Below are 17616 nucleotides of genomic sequence, written 5' to 3' on the forward strand. Positions count from 1 at the left end.
TCCTCTCATATTCCACTTTCTCTTTCCTTACCACACTAGTCACTCTTCTGGCCTGTGTCTTATATTCTTCATGCATCCTCTCTTCATCTGTCTCCTTATATCTCTTCCATAGCCTCTTTTTCACATGCAATTCCTGTTTAATATTGTTTGTCATCTACTTTACTCCAAATTGTGCCCTCTTTTTCACTCGTGGTATACAACTTACCATTGCTGCTAACAAATATTCTTTCACTATTGCCCACACACTAATGATATCCCGGCCTTAAAATTCCTCCCTCCATGAAACTTCCCGAAGTTGACATCTAAGACTATTATAATCACCTGCTTTATAATTCCACATAAGTTCCCGTCTCTTTGATACTCCTGCATGTCTATTCATTTTCCAAGTCAAAACCATATAAATATAAACTTGGTTTTAATCCATTTCCTAAGTATTTCCCAAGTAAGCAAACAGACAAGTAAGTCAAGTTTGTGCCTGCAAGTAGTGCAATTCTGGGCGACTCCGTACGTAGTGCAAGTCTTAGGCAATTCATGGTAAAGATGGATAAGCTCTGATCACTATTCTTAGTATTTACCCTTAATGCAAAGCACATCTCCTTGAGGAAATGTATGATGCTGTGCATTAAAGACAAGGGCCACTACCCAGATCGGTTTCAACCTTTATTAAGGTCTCATCAGTGGGAGTCAGGCTTAGAAATAACAATGTTTAAGTAATACAGAGCTTGTAAATATTTTACCAAAACAAATTACCATATGGTGCTTTGACCTTATTAAATAAAAATCTCAGGATGAGAGATAGATGTAGAAAGTTTTTTTACCTTGGGTATAATATACGTTAAAGATACCAAGCTATTTTATATGTATATAAATATAAATTTGGTTTTAATCCATTTCCCAAGTAAGCAAAGAGACAAGTAAATCAAGTTTGCGTCTGCAAGTAGTGCAAGTCTGTGTGACTCCGTACGTAGTGCAAGTCATAGGCAACTCGTGGTAAAGGTGGAATAAGATCTGATCACTATTCTTAGTATTTACCCTTAATGCAAAGCACATCTTCTTGAGGAGATGTATGATGCTATGCATTAAAGGCAAGTGGCCACTATCCAGACCAGTTTCGACCTTTATTGAGGTCTAACTTGCACTATGTACGGAGTCACCCAGACTTGCACTACTTGCAGGCGCAAACTTGACTTACTTGTCTGTTTGCTTACTTGGGAAATGGATTAAAACCAAGTTTATATTTATATACATATAAAATTGCTTGGTATCTTTAACGTATATTATACCCAAGGTAAAAAAACTTTCTACACCACACACACACACACACACACGCATGCACACACATATATATATATAATGTCTTGTCAAGTATCATCTCCATCCAGGAGAGTGTCTGTTAATCAATTTCACGGAGCTGGTTTGCTTGTTTTGAGGGATGAAAAAACCAAGTTTCTGAGAGAGAGAGAGAAGGAAAGAAAAAAAAAAACCTCCACCACTGTATGAAACCAGCTAACTCACCTTTGACTGAATAGCCCTGATAAACATTCCTCACATCATAGACATGATTCAAACCCAGGTGTTTCTAACCAAAGGGCTCTGTCGAAACCAACTGAGCTATGGTGGTTATATATAGGATAGAACCTTTAAAATTAAACAAATAGTGTGCAACATAGGCCAGAGTATATATAGATTTTTAGATAAACATTATTTATTTAGTTTACTTAATTTTTTTTATTACTTTTTTTTCATTCAGAAAAATCATGTTACCATAGTGGATCATCATACAGCTTCTGAGACCTTTCTGAAGTACATGGAAACAGAACAAAAGCAGCGAGGTGGTTGTCCTGCAGACTGGGTTTGGATTGTACCACCTATGAGTGGCAGCATTACTCCAGTATTTCATCAAGAAATGATTTGTTATAATTTAAAACCCAGTTTTGAATATCAGGTAAGCTAAAACGCTTCAAAAAAAAGATGAAATTTGTCCATCATTCATAATTATTTCATCATTTTTATCTTCTTAGTTTGTAATCATTAAATAATCAAGGTAGAAACTTGGATGTTGATGCTGTGATCACTGACAGTGCTAATATGACAGTGCTAATTTCAAGAATATGTAAAGTTGTAATGACTTTTTTTGAATGTCTTTTATGGTTCACAATTGTTTCTGAACATATTTAATACATAAGTAAATATTTTTCTTTTTAATTTGAGTAAAAGATTGCAAAGGTTTAAAGGATTCTTTGTCTGCTTTCATGTTATTGCTGTATGTCTGTCTTTACTCTTAACTTCTTCATCCAACCACTTAAGATTAATAGATGTCTACAGACCATCCTGTAATAATAATAATATTATTAGTATTATTATGGACTACCCTGAGTCCTTAGACTCATCAATGGAGGCCCTAAACATCATGTCAAGCACCATCCAATATTTCCACAGTATCTATCATATTTTACCTTGAAATCATTCACAGTCATGGCACCCACAACAGACTCTTGCAACCTATTCCACTTCTTTATCACTCTCCAAGCAAAAAATCTAGTTCTAACACCCTGCTAACTACACTCTTATGCAGTTTCCAAGAATGGCCCTAGTTCTCCCACCACCAGACCTGTTTTCAAAATTTCCACTGGATTAATCTTGTAAAAACCCTATAGTAATTTGTATGTCTCAATCATATCTCCCCTTTTCCACTATCAGCCAGTTTCTGTAACCCACAAAATCTTCAACCTGTTCTCGTAAGGTTCATTCCATAGATCTGCTACCATCTTCATTACTCACCTCTGGATCCTCTCCACCTCTTTTTCATTACCAAGAAACCCTGACATCCAGATCTGTGTGCAGTAGTCAAGATGGGATCTTATTGAGGCTTGATAAAGAGGAATAATAACCTGCTTGTTTCTGTTCGTCAAAGTATTCTTCAGTAACCAAGTGATCTGATGACCTGCTTTAGCCACTTTTGCTATGTCCCGCTAAACATTAACTCCCTATCCACCAACATTCACAAATCTTTGTCTTTGTCAATTTCCTGGAGTACAGTTCCACCAATGTGGTATATAGCTGGTAATCTTTTCACCCAAAATGTCTAACCTTACACTTTCCCACATTAAACTGATATCCATTCTCTTTTGCCCAGACTGCTAGTCTATCCAAAATCATCCTGCAAAATTTTATTATCATCTGTATTAACTATTGCTGTATCCAACTTTGCATCATTGCAAAACAACTGAACAGTTCTTCTCAGATCCTTTCCTATATCGTTAATGTATGAATTAAATAGTAGTGGTCCAAGAACAGAACCCTCTAACACACCACTAATCACAAGCCTTCTTTTGGACTTTACTTCTGAATAAACTACTCTCTGATATCTCTCATTCAACCACCCTCTTATCCAACTCACCTACCCTATATCCATCATCATGTGTTGCAGTTTACTGAGTAGAATTTTATGTGCTATCCTGTCAAAGGCCTTTGCAAAGTCCAGCAGTAGCACTGTAAACTCATTACCTTTATCCAACTCAGCAGCAGTCACTGTATTATAAAACATGAGCAAGTTACTGAGGTATGACCTACCCTTCATATAACCATGTTCCCCCCTGGTATCCCATTTTCATCTGTCCATTCCTGTATTTTACTCTTGACCAACTTCTCCAGTACTTTGACAACAACTCCTGATATGCTGATTGGTTGGTAATTTGCTACATCACTCTTGATCGTCCTTTATGCAATGGAACTATTTTCCCCCCTCTTTCTACCCCCCATGACTGACCTAGAGTTGGGACAGATTAAACAATGTGGTTAAGGGCACTGACAATTCCCTAGCAAGTTCACGTAAAACTCCAGCTGGTATACTATCCAATCTCATAGATGTATCCATATTAAGGTTCTGTAATATGCTATGCACCTCCATTTCATTTACCTCAGTTCACATATAAGCCTTTGCCTCTCTCATTATTGCAATATCTTCACCTGGATGATATACTCTTGCAAAGTGTTCACTTAGTAATTCTATTATTTTGACTGATTAAACCTCCATACCATTGGCATATGGTATCCGTACCATACTCATCGTACTGTGCATTAAACGCACTCAAATTCTCCACAGACATCACTCTCTCAGGCAAGGTATTCCAATCATTCACAACTCTCCATGAAAAAACCTGCTTCTCACTCCCCTACTAACACCTCTTTATAAAGTTTCTCTTTATAAAGCCTTATTTACATCTAGTTTGCTCAACTCCCCATGCACCACTTTTTCACTTACAGTCGGTCTCTCTTCCCCATCATCAACTGCTCTCTATCTCTCCATGAAGTCACATTCACAAGATTGAAAGACCTTTATGAACTGCTCATTAAGTATCTTCACCAAACCTTCTGCAACAGCTGTCTTTATACCATTTTCTCCAATTAGTGTCATCCTTCCATAATCATAATTTCTTTTGCTGGCTACATATCGAAATAACTCCTTAGGATTCTTCTTGGCTCTATTAGCTAACTGCTGTTCATTCCTCTCTTTAGCTACCCTCACCAACCAAGTCAATACCACTGACTTGGTTGGTGAGGGTTGCCTTGCCTGGTCTTTGTAGTGCTCATGGAATTGGTTATTTCCACTTCTCTTATGCTCTCTCCATAATGCCCTTTTTCTCTGCATCGCATGCTTAATTCCATAACTGTTTATGGAATCAGCCTGAGCACTAAGAAACTCTCCAAACCTCAAAAAATTTGGTTGCATGCGACTGCCTCAAATTTGTGAGACATACATCAGCAGACCTTCAGCCCAACGGCCAAAAACACCTACTTAGCCTGCTAGAGGGCACCATCAGGACTTCTAGGAGAACAATAGCTTCATCTCTTCATTCTCAGTTACTGTGTTGTAGTGCCTGTGTGCACACACCTTTTTGTAAGTTCCTTTTGAAAATGGCAACGTGACGTTGCTGAAATATCGGAAATATTTATTAAAGTGTAATTTAATTTATATTCGGATCTATGTTGTTCAATTCCTTAAGTGATTTAGATATAGTAATAATAATATTATTATTACTACTTTTTTTAATAAAAATTTTATTATTTCTAAGATAAATTACATACATACCTACAATAATAATAATAATAATATAAACTGTTTATACATATAATTTTGACACAAAATCTCTCAAATATTTACATATATACAATTATCATCTTGAGTAACATTCAGTATATTGTTTTACAAGGTTCAGCCCTGAGTGCTACATATAATGAAATTTCAATAATAGTCATGATAACATGTTTTTTTTGCTCATCATCATCATCAAATTCCGGCCATGTATCCTCAAGGGGTGTACAGGATATGATAGTACTACATGAAAAAATTACATCATTACTAACTTCCTATCTACAGTTTTCCTCCAAATCAGTCTGTTACTTGTCAAGACTCCAACATTATCAGATCTTATATTTCTATCGTCTAACGCACTTTGTACCGTATCAATCCACCTATATCTTGGTCTTCCTCTAGGTCGTCTTGCTGCCAACCTGGCAGAGAACATTTATTTTGCTAATCTTTCCTCGCCCATTCTGTTTAAGTGACCATACCACCTGAGATTAGCTCTGCTAATGCATTCCTGGATGCTGACAATGTCAAGTTCTTTCCTAATATCCTCGTTTTTAATATGATATTGCCATTGATGCCATCTGTTCATGCCTATAATCTTTCTCAGGACTCTCATATCTGTGGTCTCTAGTCTTTGGTCAAGTGTTTTACTTCTGACCCAGCTCTCAGATCCATAAGTTAAAACTGGTTTGAACACTGTCTTGTATACAGCTAATTTAGCGTTCCGACTAATTTCTCTCTTATTCCATATGAATTTATCCAATTGACTTCCAACCATACCAGCTTTGCTGATTCTGTTGTCTGTTTCTATATTTAATTTACCATCTTCAGTAAAAATCGTGCCTAAGTAGCTGAAATGTTTTACTTGTTCCACAGGTTCTCCATTCACAACACAGTTGACATTTTCAATGATTCTGCCTATTTTCATTGTCTTTGTCTTTTTATTGCTGACCTTCATACCATACAACAGCTATTACAATATTTTTACATTATTACAACAGCTATTCTTACAACAGCTATTCAATTTAGTCAGAGAATCTTGCAGACTTGTAGAGGATTTATTTAGAAGTATAACATCATCCGCATAAAGCAAAGAGCTGACATTAACATCTCCAATTTTGATATCATTTTTAATAACACTTTCCTTCATAATGTGATCCATATAGATAATGAATAACAGAGGGGATAATGTACATCCTTGTCTCACACCAGATTTAACATTAAACCATCTTCCTGTACTTCCTTCAATTCTAACTGCTGACTTACAACTCAAATAAAGACTAAGTATTGCTTGATATAATGTCCCATTGACACCATATAACTGCAGCGTATTGAATAGCTTCTCTCTTGGCACCTTGTCATATGCCTTCTCTAAATCGACAAAACTTAAATACAGATCTTTGTTATATTCCCATGCTTTCTCGACTATTTGTCGTAAAGTGAAGATCTGATCCTGACAGCCTCTATTTGGCCTGAATCCAGCTTGTTCTTCACCAAGCTTTTCTTCCACAATTCTTCTCAACCATTTCTCAAGTATACTTGCATAGATCTTGCCAGGAACACTCAGTAGGGAGATACCTCTGTAATTCTCACAGTCAGTTTTATTTCCCTTTTTATATATGGGTACTATGAGAGCTCTACTCCAATCATCGGGAATTCGTCCCTCTGTCCAGGCTTTCTGAACTATGCAGTGCAGCCATTGAAAGACTCTTATACCACCATACTTCAGCATTTTTGGTCGAATATCATCTACTCCTGCTGCCTTTCCACATTTCAAGCCTTTGATGGCTTTTTCTACTTCAAGTATGGATATGTATTCCTGACTGCATGCCTGGTCAGTGTTTTTTACCACTGTGCTGTCATCACTGCATTTATATATTTTTTAAATAATAAGAATAATTTATTACATTATTTTTTTCATGTTACATAGTAATATTATGTTAATGATATTATCACATAATAATCAGTATCTTCTTTATTGTTATGTAATTTACTGACTAAATTGTTACGTTTCTGCATTTGATTATAAGGATTACGTGTAGATGGGTGAGGCAAGTTAATCCCACCTACTTTGAGGCTTGGGTTAGCTTTTATGAAGAGAGTGGTATTTAGCGTTCACTATTTATGTTGTTGTTACTGTTTATGCATGGGCTGTAGACATTGGATGCTAGTGATTTGTGATGTGTATATTAGTGTTAATGGTGTATTAACTTTGTTGGTATATTTTCCAGAGTTTGTTTTTTAATGTTCTGTAGTAATCTATGTGTTTTAAATTTGTTGGTATGCTGTTGAGTTGCATTGTTATCTGATGTGATCTCACAGAAGAACCATATGAGTTGCTGTAGGTCGTGTTATACGATATGTGTCTCTGTTGTTTCGATAGGTGATGTTGAAGTAATTCCTTGTTAATGTCATGTAGTGCTTCAGGTTTTTAATGCTCAGGATTCTATGTGTCGCCATGGTGCTGGTCAGATATTGGTTGTTGCATGTAAGGTGCCCAAATCACTGTTGACACAATTTTCCCGTGTAATGTTTCTAATTTTGTTAGGTGGCTGTTTGATGAGTTTGCATAGACTGTTATACAATATCTGAGTAGGGATTCACAGATACTGTGATATAGGAGTTTTTTTATGTTGGATAGAATAATGTCTTTTACTTGGAAGAGTTTTGCTGCAATGATCTGGAGTTTGGTATGTAGGTATTCTATATGTTTTGTCCATTTAAGGTGGCAAACTATATAGAGACCAAGGTATTTTGCATGTGTTACAGGTTTGATTTCGGGACATTTGCAGGTATTTTTGTTGTTAATGCAACAGTATGTGTGACAGTGTATCGATAGTGGTGCGAGGCGCATGATTCTTGGGTTGTGTATTATCAACATCTGTGTTTTGGTGCCGTTGATTAGAATTGCGTTTTAGTGGAAGTATGTTGTGATTTCATTTAAGTCTTGTTGTGCTTTGCAGAGAGCCGTGTTGATGTCTGTGTGGATTGCTAGTAGTGTGGTATCATCTGCGTACTGAAATATTTGACTTCTTATGGCCATGTTATGAACATCTTTAATGTATATGTTGAATAGTGTGGGTGATAATATGGCGCCTTGAGGAACACCGTGTTTTATTTGTATACCCTGGCTGTGACATGTACCTATTTTTGTTATTTGTGTTCTGTTTGAGAGGCAGTTCCTGAACCATGTATGCAGTGTTCCTCTTATACCTATTGTATCTCTTATACTATATACCTCTTATACTACTACTACTACTACTAATAATAATAATAATAATTATTATTATTATTATTATTATTATTAATATCTGATTTCTCTTTTCAGGAGAAAGCTTGGAGAATTTATCATTGGAAGAAAAATAGCAATATTACTTTGAGATTTCATTTCATTTCAGTAGCCAGGTTGGTAATTCATCATTTTTATTTTTATTACTATTTTAAACATGAAAAATATTTGTAAGGTATGTGTTATGATTATCTTCAATGAGTAACATGTTGTCACTTCAAGAACAAGGATGAATATAACTTACATATGTCAGAAGATGGAAAATTAAATAAATTTGCCATCCTCAACAAATCTTTAGGCCAAATATGGACAATTGTGCACAGATTTAATCACCTGGTTTTCAGAAGGATGAAGAGATGCTGGAGAGGGTCCAGAGGCAATTGACTAAAATAGTTTCTACTCTCTGGAATGTTTAATATGAAGAAAGGTTGAGACGATGCAATTTGCATATTCTAGTGGATAGGTACAAGTTATTAAGGGGTTGTTATAGGGTTAACGTTGAAGAGGTTTTTCATAAAATGGTAGGAGATTGGGGGAGAACAAGAGGTCATCCCTGGAAGCTTTATTAGGAGGGTGTGAGCAAGCAGTTATACATTGCTTGCTTACAATGTATGCAGTGCATGTTGCAATGTAATTATAACTATTGTAATGTTACACATATGAAAAACAAATGCAAAACAGAAATATGTAATTTTGTATTATTTATTTAATTAGATTTTATTTAACTTTTCTTTATATTTCTTAATTTAGTAATCTACTTACTTATTACAATAAGGTGACAGCTTCCTTGGACAGAGGAGAGGGATACTACTCAGATTTCGGAAAGACTTTTGATATATTACTGCATGATAAGTTGATAGTCAAACTAGAGCGGATGGGGTTGGATATTAGATAGTGCATTGGATCGGAAACTGGCAATCTGATAGGTATCAGCAAGTTGTGCATGGGGAGCAATATCCCGGAAGAGGAAAGTCACTAGCGGTGTACCTCAGGGGTCTGGTTTAGGGCCTTTACTGTTTAGCTTGTATGTTAATGATATTGGCAAAGATTTGGATGGAAATATTCAGTTGCTTGCAGATGATACAAAGTTGGGATGAACTATGAAGAGTAGAGAAGATGTTGTGGCCTTACAAGAAGACTTAAATAAATTAAGTGAGTGGGCATGGGAATGGGAATGCGAGTTCAATGTTGCAAAAGTAAGGTTTTAAAATTTGGAAAACAAAGATGGGATGTGGAATTTATGCTTGATGGGGATATATTGTCAGAGGCAGAGGAAATAAGAGATCTTGGGGTGATAGTGGATAAAGATCTGAAATTTAGTGGACACATTGCCAAAATTGTGAGGACAACAGATAGACTTCTGAGAATGATGCAGAGGACACTGACTTGTAGAAGTAGAGAGATTCTTGTTCCATTGTATGAGGCTTTGATTAGGCCACACATGAACTACTGTGCACAGATTTGGTCACCTGATTTTCAAACGGATGAAGAGATGTTGGAAAGAGTCCAGAGGAGTCTGACTAAGGTAGTTTCTGACCTCTGGAATGTTGAATATGAGGAAACGTTGAGGAGATGCAATTTACAGTCCAGTGGGTAGAAGGAAGAGGGGGAGATATGATAGAGACCTGCAAGTTAGTAAGGGGTTGTTATAAGAACAATGTTGGAGCGGTTCTACAGAAAACAGTGGGAAATCAGGGGAGAATCAGAGGTCATCCCTAGAAGCTGTATAAGGAGGGTGTGAGTAGGGGGAGTGAGAAGTAGTTATTTTGCATAGAGAGCTGTAAATGATTGGAATGCATTGCATGAGAGCATGACATCTGCAAAGAATTTGAATGTGTTTAATGCACAGTACCATGGACTGTGTGTATGACAAAAAGGACTTCTTAGATCCCTCTGTGACTCCATGGAGCATTAGAATAATCATAATAATGAATTGTATGCAATGAATGCTGACCACCATGTGATCCTGACAAAAAGAATCATAATTCATATGAGTTTATATTTTAATCCATTCATTATCTTTTTAATAGTGCTCTACTTTTGACTCATGATATTCATATTGATCATTTAAGTTTATATTTTCACTCATTCATCATTACCTTTATAGGGCTGCTTTATGGACAACATCTCTTATGATGAATGTACAATCACACAGAGTACAAATGACAATAGTGTATGCAACAGAAACAGGAAAATCAGAAACTTTTGCACAAAGACTTGGAAAACTGATGAGGAATGCATTCAGTGTAAAGGTAACAATTTTTTTTTTTCACAAATCATATTTATTATAGAAAAATGTTAACTTTCTTATTGGTTCTGTTACAGGAGATTTATTTATAATAATAAAAAGTGAATCAGTCGTAATTAATTTTTACAATAAATCTTGAATATAAATACTGTTACCACTCATTGATCCATTTGCATCAGGACATCAATTTTCAGATTAATTAACTGACAGTACAGTTATTATTATTATTATTATTATTCAGGCCTCCATGGAGTCAAGAGACTCATCGCAGGAGATCCTTCCTAGGAAACACAAAGTCTAGCATACCACTCCTTGAACTCATTGACCATTCTTGCACTCACCACTCTATCAGGCAATGCATTCCACAGTTCCACCACCCTCCACACAAAGAAACCACTCCTCACCCTCTTGCTCACAGCTTCCTTTCATACTTTCCACAGATGGCTCCTTTTCATCCCTCCTTCTCGCTGCTCCACCAAGTGAAAGAACTCCCCAGTGTCCACCCTGTAACTACCTCTCAACAGTTTAAATCTCTATCATATCACCTCTCCTTCTTCTATCCACTAACTCTGCAGTCCACATTCCCTAAGCCAATCCTCATAATTAACATTGTACAGTTCTCAAACCATCTTTGTTATCTGCCTTTGCACCCTTTCTACAGTTAATTTATCCCCTTCAAATCCTGGGGACCAAATTTGAGAACACTAGTCTAAGTGTGATCTGATCAGATTTTTATACAACGGAATGATAACTCTTTTATCTCTGCTGGTCAGCGTCCTAAGTATTGCAGCAATCCCCTGGGTTACCTTCACCATCTTTGCAATATGCCTCCTGAATTTCAATTTTCAATAGATCATCTCCTCTAGTACAGCTCCTCCAATCGAGTATGCAGCCTCCCATCTAAATGTATCCCAATCTTCAAGACTACATTTTGCTGCGTTAAACTGATATCCCCATTCATTTTCCCATCTGTCTAGTTTATTCAAATCCTCTCCAGGGCCGCCACATCTGTACTATTACTAATAACCCTTCCCGGCTTCACATTATCTGCAAACAACTGAATATCCCCCTGCAATCCATTGACAATGTCATTGATATAAAGGTTAAACAATACAGGTCCCAGTACTGAGCCATGTGGAATTCCACTTATAATCTTCTGCTTCCTTGATATTGCCACACCACACACAATTATCTGATACTTATCACACAGCCAATGCTGAATCCAGTTGACTAATCTGATATCTAAACCCATGTGCTGTAATATGTATATCAGCTAATCATGTGGCACCCTGTCAAATGTCTTTGCAAAATCCAAAAGAAAATGGTTGTGTATGCCTTTCCCTCATTAACTGTTCTTGCAACTTTATTATAAAAGGCAATCACATTACTTAAGCAAGAGCGCTCCTTAACAAATCCATGTTGATTTGTTAAGGAGCGCTCCAGGGCCTCCTTATCCATTGGACTAAATGGACTATAGCCCAGGAGTGCCATTGATCCAAGGGTACTTCAGAACTGAGTATGTTAATCTCGGTTTATATTATATTTTAGTTGAATATTTTAATTCAACAATATTAGAAATATTGTTGAATAAAATGAAAATGTGCAATGGTGATATATTTTAAATGAAATTTTTTTGCAATGAAAATTATTTAATTAATTATATGTATTATTTAATTATTGCTCAGTCCAATGTCATTAAATCGTCAAATTTTTTTAGCCTAGCCCAGGGTGCTCAAACTTGTTAAGACAGCCCTACAGATTACCCTCATCTTCCCAACGCTATATATAGTCCCTCACTAATTTCTCCAAGATCTTAACAACTACTGATGACACACAAACTGGCCTATAATCAGACACTTTCAGTCTGCTACCACCCTTATGCAAACGTACTTTATATCATCTTACTTCCATTTCTTGGGTACCTTTCCCACAGCAAGACTGTTATTGAAAAGCCAGGTCAAAGGAGCTGTCAGTTCTTTAGCACATTCTCTCAAAACCCATGGTGAAATACCATCCAGTCGCACTGCTTTACTCACATCCAGAATACTCAGTATTTGGAACACACTCTCCTCTTGCACCTCTAAACCTCAAACCTGCCCTATCCCTCTAGTATAAAAACTTACTTCTCCAGGATGAAATACTCCAATAAAGTGCTCATTGAACAACACCACTGTGTTCTCTGTATCAGTCACTCTATTCCCATTTTTATCCCTTTACTGACATCCAGAATACTCAGTATTTGGAACACACTCTCCTCTTGCACCTCTAAACCTCAAACCTGCCCTATCCCTCTAGTATAAAAACTTACTTTTCCAGGATAAAATACTCCAATAAAGTGCTCATTGAACAACACCACTATGTTCTCTATATCAGTCACTCTATTCCCATTTTTATCCCCCGATGTCATTCTTCCACAATCATTTCTCCTCCTAGTGGCCACAGAGCTAAAAAATTCCCTAGGATTTTCTTTGGATCTTAGTGCCAATCTATTCTTGTATTCTAGTTTTGCCTTCCTCACCAGTCACTCTCCTGGCGTGAGTGTTATATTCTTCATGCATCTGCTCTCCACCCCTCTCCTTATATCTCTTCCATAATCTCTTTTTCACCTGCAGTTCCTGTTTGATATTGTTTGACATCCACTTTACACCAAATAGTGTCTGCTTCTTCACTCATGGAACGCAGCTTACTATTGCTGCTAACAAATATTCCTTCACCATTTCGAAAGCACTAATGATATCCTCTCCTTCTGATTCTGCCCTCCATGGAACTGGCCCAAGTTGATATCTAAGACTATTATAATCACCTGCCTTATAATTCCACATATGTTCACTTTTCTTTGATACTCCTGCATGTCTATTCATCTTTGAAGTCAAAACCACATGATCACTCTCTCTCCAACTAGGTGGAGAGATGTCATCTCAGTTATTATCAGCTCTTTTGATGCTATGACCAAATCCTAAACTCTTGAACCTCTTGTTTCCTCTACATGTTGCCTAAGACATTTGACCCTCAAGAATTCTAGAAATTCCATTCTCTTATTACTACATGCATTTTTCTCTTCCCAGCTTATACTGCTGTAGTTAAAATCTCCCATAACAATCATTCTTCTTGCACTTGCCAAGCTCAACTGCCTAAACATCTCCTGCTCCCCACCCTTGTGTACTCCTTGGCTTGTAACAACACCCCACTAAATATCCTGTCTTGCCCACCTTTACCTCATACCATATGCTTTCAAACCATTAGTGTCACTGCCTTCCAAAGTCTCCACTCTTAGAGGATATAAGTCATCACTTATTATAAGCAGTATTCCACCACCAACACATTTTCCCCTACTGTCCTTCCAAAAAATGCTGTACCCTGCTACCTCTATTCCTGTTATTATATCATCTTCCATCAACCACATCTCAATGATCTCAACAATCTTTGGCCTGGCTGACCCTATCAGTGTCACCAATTCATCTCCTTTATTCCAGATACTCCTGGCATTAGTATAAAGCATAAAAATGTCACTGCTTCTATACATATCATTATCACCTGCAGACCCCACTGGACTCAGTCTTACCTGATGTCAACCCCCCTTTCACCAAGCACCCATTCCCACAAGAGGCTACTCTGGGAACTCTAGTTTCCCTGAATTGATTCACCGACTCGTTCAGAGAGCATCAATCTCTCCAGATGCCTAAGTTCTTCCTCATTTAAATGCAAGCGGTCTCTCGCATACAGTTCCTTTCTGTCTTTAAATGCCCTCCAATCATCCACATATTCCAATCCTCTCTTCTGATACGTTCTGGTTATTATGCTATTCATTATTACTGCTCTTCTCCTAAGCTCCTCATTATCATACCTGTGTAACACACACACTATCTTTCCTCTCTGCATTTTCTTTTGTGCAACCTCAAGTATGAATCTCAGATCTCTCACCACTCAATTTACACAGCCTCTTAAGTCATTCATGCCCATGATCACAATCATTTCGTCCACCCTTTCACCCTGCTTAATTGCCTTAGCCACACTTTCTATCGTTCCTCCAGGCAAACACTCCTCTGCCATCCTATCTTGCACACCATGGATTATTGAGTCTCCATACATTACATCTCTTACCACTCTGTTAATCGATTGCTCACCTGCATCTCTCACTCTTTCTCCTCTAACCCTTTCTCTCAGTGTTCCCCTACTTATCTCCTGGAACCAAGGATAGAGTGAGATCCAGCACTTCCTCGCATTCTTCTCACTTTGTCTCTCTGACTGTTTCCATTCTCTCCTCTTCTATCATTCCCATAACTCTCACTCATTCCCTCTCTTCTACTGTTTCTCTTCTCTCCCCTTCTATCTTTTGCATATCTCTCTCTCTCTCTCTCTCTCTCATTTCCTGTCTTCTACTGTTTCTATTCTCTCCTCTTCTATCATTCCCATAACTCTCACTCAATCCCTCTCTTCTACTGTTTCTATTCTCTCCCCTTCTATCCTTCGCATACCTCTCTCTCTCTCTCTCTCTCTCTCATTCCCTGTCTTCTACTGTGTCTATTCTCTCCTCTTCTATCATTCCCTGTCTTCTACTGTGTCTATTCTCTCCTCTTCTATCATTCCCATAACTCTCTCTCTCTCTCACTCCTCCTCTGATTTTCCTTGCATTCATCTCTTCCATTTGCCTACTCTCATTTTTCATACTTCTCATCTCATTCCCAAGACATTCCACCGCCTCTTTCAGCTCATCTCTCTCTCTCTCCCTCTCTCTCTCTCTCTCTCTCTCTCTCTGCAAGTGTTAGTTACTCTTACTCACCATTCTTCCTCTCAATCAAGACCATCTCTGAAAACTTCACAATCATTCAAGTCTTCCACACTCCCCCCCTCTCTTATTTTTTCATTCATATTTTGCTCATTATTCTCACCTATCACATTACTCGTATCTCAAGATTCTCCTGCTCCTGATGCAATGAGGTTGGATATCATAACATCTAACTCATTGAATTCCTCCCATTGCCTAAATTTTATGCATATGCACACTCCCCCTTCTCTCACCCACCACATATCCAACTGCTGGGATGCATACATGTCACAAGTCCCACATGTCACAAAATCCTTTATTATGTTATGCAAAATAGAGTCCTTGAATAGGGGAGGACTTGGTTATACACCATTTGTAACTGGAGCTGCGGCTGCCACATCATTAACTTAATGCCGAAGAACTACAACTAAACGCTAAATACCACTACAACTAAATGCTAATTACTATGTTATACGCTCTACTGTAAGCTAATTTACTTACGCTATACTACAAGTATAAACTACATTTAACTAAATAACAAAACTTATCTTCCCTTCCACCGCAGATGCATCTGACTCTGACCTTGCCTTCTCGGTAACCCAAAATAACAGAATATAACAACTAAAGTCCAAAAGCAGCACTACTAAAGAACACTTGTGTTACTGAGAAAAAATTTTTTTCTCAGTAACATATAGTGTGACTTTGTCGCACAATTTGCGACAAAGTCACACTATACACCGTTTAAAAAACGTTTTTTATTACCACAGCTGAAATCCATTGCCATGTGCTTCAGTGACTATAGTGCCACCCCAAAATTGTATGCAGCTGACAGGATTCGAAGCAGGGAGACTCCAATGGATTTCTAGTCCATTGCCTTAACCACTCAGTAACGACTACTTACAACTGCAATGACTGCTTACAGTTAACTTAATGTAGTCATAATAGACTCAGTTGATTTAAGAACCAATTAAGTGAGTGAGGTACAATGATCTCCCAGTTAGCTGTTTGAGGCTCAGCTAACTGGGAGATCATTGTACTTTCATTAAAATTCAGTTTGTTAAAATTGAAATTACTATATGAATAAATGAAGTAATTCCATTTTTACAAGAAATATATAATAATTTGCAATTAATAAGTGAATCTTTAATGCATTCCATACTTATTTATCTTAACATAAAATTGTTTGTTTATATACTATATTTCTGAAAATTTTTCATGTGGCTCCTCTGAATACAAATCGATACACCATAACAATGCTTATTTTCTTAAGGATCACCCATGTGTTTTGAATACATTGGCTTTTTCCTGTGATTTTAATGAATAAAAATATTATGACATAAATAATGCATGTTCAGACACATACCTTGGTGTAAACCTGGAGTATTTCTTGTTCTTGTTTTTCTAGCTTGAAAGTTTACTTGGAACATAAACTGAGGTAATACATTGTTGATGAGTATAGTCATAGAACAGGAAAACCATAAAAGAATAAATTACAAGGGAATTAAAACTGAACTGTGAAATAAAATTAAAAGTGAAGATTAAAAATACATGGCAAATTTGAAACCAGAAAGAAATAAATGATGGCTAGTGACACAATGAAATCTCCAAGAAAGAATGAATGAATGAATAAAATAAAAATGAAAATGATGATGATGATGTTTATCATCATCATTTTTATCTTTCTTCTAATTTATTCTTCTAATCATTCTTTCTTTCTTTCTTAGAGGTTTCATTATATCACTATATTATTTATTCCTTTCTGGTTTTAAATTTCCTTGTATTTTTAATCTTTACTTTTAATTTTATTTTACAGTTCAGTTTCAGTTCATTTGTAATTTATTCTTTTATTCCATTTTAGGACTCTATACCTATCAACAATGTATTATTATTATTATTATTAGACACCTCCAGGAGGTCCAAAGACTCATTGAGGGAAGGCACCTGCTCTACAACTCTGTCTTTGCCGCTCAATCCACCAACTGACCGCAACTACACCAACGCTATCTACCGCTGACCACCCCCACCACCACCACCACCACTAGTATATCCAAAGACATTCACAAACATCCATGCCCACGGCAGGATTCAAACCCACAGCCTTTTGGCTGGGGAGCTGGTATGCCAACCGCTCAGCAGCCAGGCTGGCCAGTTAGTTTATGTCAGTTTATGTTTTTGTTTATGTTAAGTTTATGTTCATGTTTCACGTAAACTTTTCAGTTAGA

General features: G+C 37.0%; 1 protein-coding gene across 2 annotated transcripts in view; it reads left to right on the forward strand.

Moving 5' to 3' along the window:
• The window catches only part of LOC150107093 (nitric oxide synthase 1-like), a 281501-nt gene that overhangs the window by 89312 nt on the left and 174573 nt on the right, over nucleotides 1-17616 (forward strand). For both annotated transcript variants that reach the window (XM_090391631.1, XM_090391632.1), the window contains 3 exons: nucleotides 1751-1945; nucleotides 8421-8497; nucleotides 10489-10633. In XM_090391631.1, coding sequence (XP_090247757.1) covers nucleotides 1751-1945; nucleotides 8421-8497; nucleotides 10489-10633 — 417 coding nt within the window. The remainder of the gene's footprint in view (nucleotides 1-1750; nucleotides 1946-8420; nucleotides 8498-10488; nucleotides 10634-17616) is intronic.

The sequence above is a fragment of the Typopeltis vanoorti genome, chromosome 4, assembly GCF_054136105.1.
Source record: "Typopeltis vanoorti isolate ZY-2024b chromosome 4, IOZ_Tvanoo_1.0, whole genome shotgun sequence".
NCBI lineage: Eukaryota > Metazoa > Arthropoda > Arachnida > Uropygi > Thelyphonidae > Typopeltis > Typopeltis vanoorti.